We start from the raw sequence: 10,175 nt of genomic DNA, 5'->3' as shown, positions 1-10,175 counted from the left end.
AGGGCCTGTTTGGATGAACAAAGAGCTGATTTCCTGGAGATGGTAATAATTGCTTTTAGATCAGTTAATGAGGGCAATTTCTCATGGCACACTTGACCATCTCCCACGGCACACTGGTTGAAAAACACTGGACTAGACCCACTAGACAGTTGGGTCATATAGACCCACTAGACAGTGCTCTGAACCTTTTTTCTTCAATGATTTGTGATCTTCACTGGTGTCCATGGATTACTTGAAATCTTTCCACCTTTATCCACCTTTGTCATGGTAGGGAGAACACGTCAATGGAAGGGGGGGGGGGGGTCATCTAAAGTAGCACAAGGGTGTAAACTGTTATTTACAAGGGGCCTCTACAAGGGGGCTTCTTTGCTGGCCTGTGGGTGGAGTCACGTCACACTCTAGACTCCATGTTCAGAGTTGAGAATCCTTTGGAACACTCAGCCAGAGATGATCTGAATGGGCAGTTGTGTCGGATTAGGATTGGGTCATAAGGGTTAGGTCATTAGGGTTAGGGTTAAGTCATTAGGGTTAGGATTGGGTCATTCCCAAAAGATTTTGTTCCCTAATTTTAAGGAAGTGGTGCAGCCATGAGAGTAATGGCAAACCAAACTTTTGCAAAGGTTCATAGCTGTGGGCTGCTAACACTAAGTTGTACAAAAACTGTCTTGTTTGTCTAAATTTAAGTACTGACCGTTGATATTTCTTTGTTTTACTATGTGTTTTGTATATTTTCCTTTCATTTCTAAAATCTTTTTACACCTGAAGATCTTAAGAAGGGATAATGTTAAATAAGCTGAAAGACTGAAAAGAAGACCTTAAGCACAGTTGTTTGTTACTAAAATAGGCCTTTATTGTGTTTTAAGCTGACAGGTTCCATCAGGATTTAGTTGAAGCGGACTCTGCGCATGGAGCCCACGGTGCTGTTCTGGCTCCCCCAGTCAGAGTAGTTGTTGTAGTCTCGTTTCTCCAAGATGTAGTGAGGTCCTCTGTAGTTGGGCTCCTGGTAAACTACCCACCTGGGAGATGAGACAACACCTTTAGTTACCTTTACCTGCTGTCAAATCTATTCATGGGTCTGAAATGAAAATTACATCTTAATGTCCAAGTTCTCTCTTTAGAAATCACTTTAAATAGATTCAGATAAAATGTATTCAGATTACATATTTTAAAGTACTTGAACAAATCAAAAGTATAAAATACAGATTGATACACAATTTCCTCAACAATTTGATTTAACAAACTCAATTTACCATAAATCAAGATTCTACTGCTTCTTGAGGGAATTTTAAAGATAAGTCAGCTGGTTGTTGGGACTGGGGCTTGTAGGAACAGGCCTGATGGGTCTGGTTTTAACCCTTGTGCTATCCTAGGCACTTTGACGTTGGGAGTTGGGTCATCTAGACCCACTAGACAGTGCTCTGAACCTGATTTGTGATCTTCACTGGTGTCCATGGATTACATGAAATCTTTCCACCTTTATCCACCTTTGTCATGGTAGGGAGAACACCTCAATGGAAGGGGGGGGGGTCATAGGATAACACAAGGGTTACAGAAGACCCAACAGAGTTCAGCCAGAGAACACTTTATAGTTTTGCCTTCTGTTGGTCTTACCACCCGCAAAAGTGTTGCTTCAATCCAAGGATTCCAACCATCGAGACATAGAATGTCACCTCACTGAGTGGGAAGGAGCCTGACTTGTGCGAGGGGCCAAGCAGTTTCAGATAGTCGAGCTCACCTATGCTCACAGTTTGGGCACTGAAACCCAACATCTTAGGAAGGGTTTGACTTTCTTCCACTCTGCTGTTTTCTATGGTCAGAGGTGATGGGATGATGTAGAACCCAACTCTGTAACTACGTGTTGAGATTTGCTCGGTTTATCATCTCTGGGTCTAGAACAGGCCTTAACTGTGTTCTCAGCTTATGGACCAAACAGGAGTACTGAATACTCGGCCCTCTTCGAGTCACAGGGACGGTTCTTGAAAGTGCTCCGACTGAGAGACTTCAAGACCCACATGGGCAATGACAGGCAGGTAGTGATCAGGAGGAACAGCCACCTTGATCTGGACCACCGTGATACTTTGTTGATGGACGTCTATGACAGTCACAGTTTGTCCATAAGGAACCAATTGTTTGGGTATGGGGGTGTGCCTCAGTGCAAGTGACACCAAGACAGCCTGGAGGGGAGATCAGTGTTAGACTTTGTGGTTGTTGTCTGGCTGTTGTGGGTCTGTCTTGGGTAACGGGCCTTTGCAACATTGCCGTCAGGGACAGTGGGTCTGAACTGGCAGTTTGGAATGATGGTCCCTTTTTTAGGAACAGAGACTGGAGGTTGTACTCCAACTACAGGGGGATTACTGGATTACTCTGCCTCCCCAAATGTCTACATTTGAAAAACAGAATTCTTCCGATAGATGTACTTCTACTTGAGGAGGAACAGTTGGACCAGACCACCTTGTGACCACTCCGATGAAGATGAACGTTTCTGTCGAAACAGTCAGGTATGTTGTAAATTTCACTGCGTGATAACAGAATTAAAGAAGCTAGTTAATACTATAAACACTATGAACGTTATCTCATTGGGGAACAGTTTGTTTTTTGTCCGGATGGTGAAACGGCATCAGCTCTACACCTTACACAGAGTGTCTAAGGGATCATGGGAGTTCACCCATCCAATCTTGACGTGCTTGGTGGATTTGAAAACTCATTTTATCTAGTCCCCCCTGATCTTCTGTGGGAGGTGCTCTAGGAATATGGGGTCTGGGTCCCCTATTAATGACCACACAGTTTCAATTCAACCAGAGCAGGAGTTTGATTTGTAATTGGTCAAACCTGTTTCAGGGCATTTACTCTGGCAGGGATGCTTTTTGCCACCAGTTCTGTTCATTATTATGGACAGAATTTTCTATGTGCAGCAAGTCTGGATTATGACTAGAAGAAAGAAAGTTTTCTCTCTGGTAGGTGGTGAGATCCTGCCCCAAGTAGAGTATGTTAAGCATCTTGTGCTCTTGTTCACATGGGATGGATGGATGGATGGATGGATGGATGCATAAAGGCATGCAAAAGAAGTGGGGGTCTGCGAAAACCACGGTAAACATGGCCCAACCAGGTTCACCCACAGTTGGTATGTTAGAGAGGCCAGTGCTCAAGGGTAAGGACCAGAACCCCCACCACAGGGACACGGACACCCCCAGGCTCAGACCTGTGATCCCCGGCTCTTGGTCTTTCAAGAGAACTCAGGGATTCCTCTCCCTGCGTGGAGGGAGGCCCGCTGGTGCCCCCCACCAGGGATGGGGTAGGGGACAGAAGATCAGCGGTCCCACATTCCTTGCGTATGTGTGTGTGTTTGTGCGTGTGTGATGGAATGTATGTTGTTGTAGGGTAGAGGGTGAGTGTACTGAAGGGTGCAGGTCAAATTGGAGGGTAGGCCAAATACAGAGTAATATTAGCACGGTGGGTAATTCCAGTCAACTGCTGACATTTGCCACTTTAAAATGGAGCTCAAACTGTGGCTGAGTGCAAGATGGTCCTCTGATCTATTTTGTTTTTTTCGGTTGAAGGTGCTACATTTTCTTGGTTATTTTTTCTGTTTTCATCGTCAGTTTGTTTTGTTTACTTCTTTTTGATAGATAGATAGATAGATAGATAGATAGATAGATAGATAGATAGATAGATAGATAGATAGATAGATAGATAGATAGATAGATAGATAGATAGATAGATAGATAGATAGATAGATAGATAGATAGATAGATAGATAGATAGATAGATAGATAGATAGATAGATAGATAGATAGATAGATAGATAGATAGATAGATAGATAGATAGATAGATAGATAGATAGATGACTTTATTAATCCCACAATGGGGAAATTTCATTTATCTATTTATATAAAAAAAATTTCCAGCTTTGGTCCAGCATGTTTTAAGCTGCTGTTGTGGAGCAGAGACGTTTTCATGTCTGTGATGCAGTTAAAGGTTTTCGGGGATGTGTCCAGATCAGATGGAAGGTGTAACTCACGCTCCTCCCAGCACGCGGATGGAGGCGATTCGGTTCAGGCTGTAGCGGCTCATCAGGTTGGGAACATCGTCTTGAATTTCCATCTTCTTCCCAGAGAAGCCGCCACGCTCGAACAGCTGAGCTCTGGGGAGGCCGTTGTCCTACGGAACAACACATTTTCAGCCAACGAGGATCCTGAGTCTGTCCCACCTCATCTTTAACGACCAACAATACCGGCACAGAAACTCACCTGTTTGACAGGACGCACAGAGGAGACGTGGTCCACCTGAGCGCACCACTTATCATAGCAGTTGTACTCGCCTCTGTCGGACATGTCCCACAGGTACTGACGGCCCCTGTAGTTCTCATGCTCAAAACCCACCCATCTTCAGCAGAGAGGTAGAGGAGACAGTTAAAAGCCAACTCAGGCTGCAGAGCAGAAGCTAAAACTATCAGAAGGCAGAGATGGATGAGGGTGTTTTTTTCCAGAACAACAAAGTTTCACTTTTACAAAACCTACAACTAACTGAGACCAAAAACATCTAAAGCAGGCTGGCTTTAACATTTTGGATAATCAATTCCAGCCTTTCTGCAAACGATGTGCAAAATCAATAAAGGAAATCCATCAATTTATTTTCATGAATGAATTTGGTTTAATTAATCCAGTTTAACTATTCAAAATCAAATCTGAATGAGTAATCTTTGAAAAACCCAGGCAGCTTTGTTTTTACTATTATTTGGTTTCTAATTTATTGTCCATTCTGACCTTTGACTGTAAATGAGAACTGGACAGAGTCACCCCTCCCCCCTGGCGTTCCAAACAGGAAGTAAGAAACCCAAAATCCTATAGATTTCCGTAGACAAATAAACAGCTTTAGCTGTAACATTCTATTGGTCAGAGGAAACATTCTGCCTCTGCTACCTTTTTCTAACATGATTCATTTCTGTAGTTCAAGTTATTTGCGATATAAACTGACCAACCAGATGCTTCAAAACAAGTAGGTGGAGCCAGTGGCATTTTCCTATGGGCAATGTGGGCGGTCGCCCAGGGCGCAATCTCTTTGAAGAAAAGAAAACAAGATGACTTTGTTGTTTTCTAGACTAAAACCGTCCATTTCCACTAAAGTTACTGAAATTTGTGCAAAGGCGCCCAATCGTGTCAACTTGCTGCTGTAATGACAGTATTTGGCACTGTCTGTGTAGAACATGCTGGGGGGGGCAACTTGCAGCTGCAGTGGATGTGACCAGGTGAACAGGTAAACAGGTGACCAGGTAGAGAGGCGGGTGGGGGCGGGGCTTAGACTCACTGATTCCAGACCCCCACCAAACTAACAGCTGCTTCCTAATAATAAATATTCCTCATCCATAGAATGAATCTACTTTATTGGGTCGACTGGATTTTATGAAAAGGTAAAGAAAAACTAGAAAGGAGTCTGCATCCAAGTGAATCTCTTTCCATCATCTTCCTCATCTGAACTCTGGTGTTTGACAGACAAAAGGAAAATGGAGAAAAGATCAAAGGAAACATCAGCGTCCAGATTAGAAAGAAGAAAAAACACCCCAAGGATGAAGGAATGCAGGCGGGGGCAAAAATGAACACTCACTAGGGGCCAAATACGACCACATGTACTGATGGAGGGGTAATATATGGAGCAACATTTGGTTAATGAAGGTTTCACTTCATTAGACTAGTCTGGTTAATTAAACTAGTCTGGTTAATTTGACTAGTCTGATTAACTAGACTAGTCATGTTAACTGAACTAGTCTGGTTAATTAGACTAGTCTGGTTAATTGAACTAGTCTGGTTAAGTAGACTAGTCTGATTAATTGAAGTAGTCTGGTTAAGTAGACTAGTCTGATTAATTGAAGTAGTCTGGTTAATTAGACTAGTCTGGTTAATTAAACTAGTCTGGTTAATTGAACTAGTCTGGTTAACTAGACTAGTCTGGTTAACTGAACTAGTCTGGTTAAATAGATTAATCAGGTTAATGTAACTAGTCTGGTTAATTAGACTAGTCTGATTAATTGAACTAGTCTGGTTAACTAGACTAGTCTGGTTAAATAGATTAATCAGGTTAATTGAACTAGTCTGGTTAACTAGACTAGTCTGGTTAAATAGATTAATCAGGTTAATTGAACTAGTCTGGTTAACTGAACTAGTCTGGTTAATTAGACTAGTCTGGTTAACTAGACTAGTCTGGTTAACTGAACTAGTCTGGTTAAATAGATTAATCAGGTTAATGTAACTAGTCTGGTTAATTAGACTAGTCTGGTTAATTGAACTAGTCTGGTTAACTAGACTAGTCTGGTTAATTAGACTAGTCTGGTTAACTAGACTAGTCTGGTTAACTGAACTAGTCTGGTTAAATAGATTAATCAGGTTAATGTAACTAGTCTGGTTAATTAGACTAGTCTGGTTAATTGAACTAGTCTGGTTAACTAGACTAGTCTGGTTAATTAGACTAGTCTGGTTAACTAGACTAGTCTGGTTAACTGAACTAGTCGGGTTAAATAGATTAATCAGGTTAATGTAACTAGTCTGGTCTCACATACAGTCAATTCTTCAGTCGTTTGTCTTTGTTGTTCAGGTTTCTGTGACACCAGAAGAAAATGTCCTTTAGTTTCCATTGATGTTCATTCCTGTAGAATTCCTTCATGATTGGTGTCAGGCTTGGATTCAGATCAAGGAAACAGAGAAATGTGGACGTTTTACCAGAAGCAACCTTCAGAGAGAAAACACAAACTGATGTGTGGAAGTGTGAACAACTACACACTAGATCTGATGGAGAATTCAACTCTACACGTATGTTCTACCTATGTTGAATAATAAAGCCAAATAAATGATCTGCTGTTCTTGTGTTGGTATGTATGCAGGCTTTGAGTGTTTGGGGGCGGGGCTTGTATGGGGTAGAAGGGTTTGGGGAGCCATTTCACCATGAGCGTCAAAGTAGTCAGGACCGCCTCTGGGTGGAGTTTGCCACCCCCCATCCAATATTCACAACATTTTACAGACTTCATGTAGCCCTCTTTTGAGTGGTAGGGGTGTGGCCTTCCAACAAGCACACTTCTGACTGGCTAGATTAGTTGCCTTGAAAACATTGACTCAGACCAACTTGGACGAATCACTGTTTACGTCTGGCTCCAATACGGTGCCGTCTGTGTCATGAAAAAATGGGGACTGAGTTGAAGTCAACCTTGTTCTGATGATGTCACACTCACTCAGTCCAGTTCTCTGATACAGTCAGTGGTTCCGTCATTTTAACAAAGACCAAACGTGTTTGACTTTGGTCCATTTTTCTCCATTGATCGTTTTAGTTTTATCCTCATTCTATTGGAAATGTCAGAGAAGGATGCGTTCAGTTTAGACTCTACTAAAGTTTGACCCCACCTGATGCTCCTGTTCTGAACTCTCTGAGGGTTTTGGTAACTTACGCTCCGCTCTCCACCTGGACTGAGTTACATCTCTCTGGGAAGTTCCTCTCGCTGATCCTGGGACAGTCGCCGTTCAGGTCCAGCCGTCTGCCAGCGAAGTTCCTCTGTTCGAAGAGGGTCACCTGAAGGTAGAGCCGGCACCAGAGCAAACATCAACCCCCTGCTGGGACATCACCGCTACAATCCTGTCACTTCTACACAGACATGTTTCCACCCAACACTTCAGAAATATTCAAATGTTCTCATCTTCAGGACTCCTTCAGGTTTGGATCTTTGGTTTTGAATCAGCAGAGTAGTTAGTGGGTTAATGTGACTTTAGGACCAGGGTGTCAAACGCCTCGAGGGCTGGCCTCCAGCTGCTTTTCCAGAAACCCCGCCTTATCTGCTGCTGATTACCTGGATCAGGTGTGTTCAGCCAATCAGGATGGCAGGATGGTTGCCAAACATGGTGGACATGGATTCTGAAAATGCCTGCTGTCAGAGCCGTTTTATTTATGCTCCATCACGTTCCTTTTGTTACGCTTTGTGTGCACGTATAGCAGCTAGGTGGCGTTTTAGCGACCCAAACGTAAACCAGCAGAAAGGAGCAGCTGTGCTGCAGAACGTACCATCCTCATTTAGCTCTTTGACCCAAAAAGTTACAACTTTTCTTTACGGACAAAAAGCAGATTAGGCTCAAACGTCGTGCTCGTGAACTCTGCAAAATGACATTATTTAGTTAACGTCTAAACTGAAATGCAGACATTTAGACATGAAAGTATGTAGCCGTCTGTGAAAAACCTTTGGGCATCATACAACCCATGTGGCATCATGACCAGAAGTGATTCTTGGTTCTCTTCCTTCACTCATTCACTCCTACATTTTGGTTTTATGAGCAAAAGGCTCTGGCATGTTTAGCTGAGTAGTGCCGCGCCGGAGTCCACTGGTCTGTGTTTTGGCTCTCTTCTGTAAGCAGCCATGTCACGGTTCATAAAACGGCGGCGAAGCACGGCGAGCCACATGAAAACTAATTTGTTGATAAATGTGAGCAGGTCCAGAATAGCTACTGTTGTGTGAACAGACTCATTAACCCTCATGCTATCTTAGATGACCCCCCCTTCCATTGAGGTGTTCCCCCTACCATGACAAAGGTGGATAAAGGTGGAAAGATTTCATGTAATCCATGGACACCAGTGAAGATCACAAATCATTGAAGAAAAAAGGTTCAGAGCACTGTCTAGTGGGTCTAGATGACCCAACTCCCAATGGTAAAGTGCCTAGGATAGCACAAGGGTTAAAGTCGCACATGTCCTCGTGTCCTCTGGCTGTTGTCAAACAGAAGCTGAACAGGACGCTCCAACACCAACCAGGCAAAGCCCGGATCATTGGTGCTGTTATGGAACAGCTGCCCAAAACTGTTTCCCAAAATGTCCTTTTAGGTGTTTGGGCAAATCCATGACATAACTACTTACATGCTAATGGCATGGGTTTGGCTGATGTTTAAAGGGAATATTTGGTCAAAGGTTTTGCACCAAATCCTCAGAGCAGAAAATGTGGCACAAATTATATCCAGGAAAATAATTTCCAAAATGCAGATGTGGTTCTTGGATCCTTTGGCTGCACAGAAGCCTCTCTTCTGGAGAGCGGCGGTGTGAGGAGCTTGACTCACCCTCCCACTGGACCCATAGAAGGCGCGTTGGAGCACAGACCCCAGCTTGCTGTAAATACAGAAACATTTTTCACAAATATGACATCAAGTTCTGATCATCAATGGTCTGATGGAAGTGTTTTTTTCCTGAAAATGTCTTTTTTCCCTCTCAAACATGGTTTAGTCTTACTCTACGTTTCCACCGTTTGTCCTTGGCACTCATTCAGAAGCTCATTACATCATTGCAGGTGTGTGTTTCCTTCAGACCTCACACAGTGATCTTTGAAACGAGTGTTAAAGACTCAGAGCGGCAGCAGAAGGTGCGGCCCACCCCCCTCTCCGTGTCTGACACTCTGGACATACCTGGTTTGTTGGGCGAATCCTGGAACCTTAGTAAAGATGTTCATGTCAGCTCTGCAAGGCCACACGAAGGCCCCTTAAATATGAGGAGCTGAGGCCAGCAGACAGCTGCTAGAAAGCTCAGAATCTATCTGCATCCGTCCCTGGAGGCCATTGATATGCTAAACACACAGCGCATGTTGTTTGTGCATCACACATGCAGCACAAAGACACATGTACAGTGAAGGCGCTGGAACACGACACGGCTGGCCTCTGCCCGAACATGCAGAGCCAACAGTTCTGGCTTTCAGCGCCTCAGCGTTTTCTCTCCAACAATGCTCTCAGCTACAATGCATGCGTTCACGCTTTGTCCAGGCTGGACGCTCTCGCCCACTGTATGTACAGAACGTGTCTGCTGACCGCAGAGCGCACGTGTCACAAAGGCGTGACCCTCAGAGCCTCTGGAGACTGAAGCTGGAAAAGGTTGAGGTTGAGCACAGATGACTTTATACAGATCCAACAGGTGACATTCATGGAGTGAAGAATAGAAGAAACAGGTCTCTGACAAACACAATCCTTGTTTGTAGGTGACCAAATATTTATTTTACACCATAATTTACAAATAAAAATCTTTAAAAATCAGACAGTGTAATTTTCTGGATTTTTGTCCTCATTGCCTCTAATAGTTGAGGTTTACCTCTGAGGAAAATGTCAGGCCTCTCTCATCTTTTTCAGTGGGAAACTTGCACAATTACTTTTTGCCCCGTGGTAACAGAATG

At 43.5% G+C, this 10,175-nt stretch overlaps 1 protein-coding gene across 1 annotated transcript; it reads right to left on the bottom strand.

Moving 5' to 3' along the window:
* Positions 1-825: 825 nt before the first annotated feature.
* Positions 826-9,636, bottom strand: crybgx (crystallin beta gamma X). The gene is made up of 6 exons (XM_078944108.1): positions 9,421-9,636; positions 9,079-9,127; positions 7,431-7,552; positions 4,249-4,384; positions 4,020-4,159; positions 826-1,016 (listed from the first exon to the last, which is right to left on the bottom strand). The coding sequence occupies exons 1-6, from the start codon at positions 9,462-9,464 to the stop codon at positions 884-886; spliced, it is 624 nt and encodes a 207-aa protein (XP_078800234.1). The 5' UTR covers positions 9,465-9,636; the 3' UTR covers positions 826-883.
* Between the last annotated feature and the right edge of the window lie 539 nt (positions 9,637-10,175).

This window comes from Oryzias latipes, chromosome 3 (assembly GCF_053564925.1).
Source record: "Oryzias latipes strain Hd-rR chromosome 3, Olatipes_Hd-rR_3.1".
NCBI classification, from domain to species: Eukaryota; Metazoa; Chordata; class Actinopteri; order Beloniformes; family Adrianichthyidae; genus Oryzias; species Oryzias latipes.
The sequence above is the reverse complement of the archived record's forward strand: the minus strand, read 5'-3'. Positions and strand labels throughout refer to the sequence as shown.

What these genes read in the sequence shown, in the direction of transcription:
- crybgx (XM_078944108.1), bottom strand. Translation starts at nt 9,464, where the DNA reads ATGAACATCTTTACTAAGGTTCCAGGATTCGCCCAACAAACCAG. An exon ending in GGATTCGCCCAACAAACCAG is followed by an intron (nt 9,128 to 9,420) that starts GTATGTCCAGAG and finishes CTGTATTTACAG; the next exon opens with CAAGCTGGGGTCTGTGCTCC. An exon ending in CTGTGCGTCCTGTCAAACAG is followed by an intron (nt 4,160 to 4,248) that starts GTGAGTTTCTGT and finishes GTTGTTCCGTAG; the next exon opens with GACAACGGCCTCCCCAGAGC.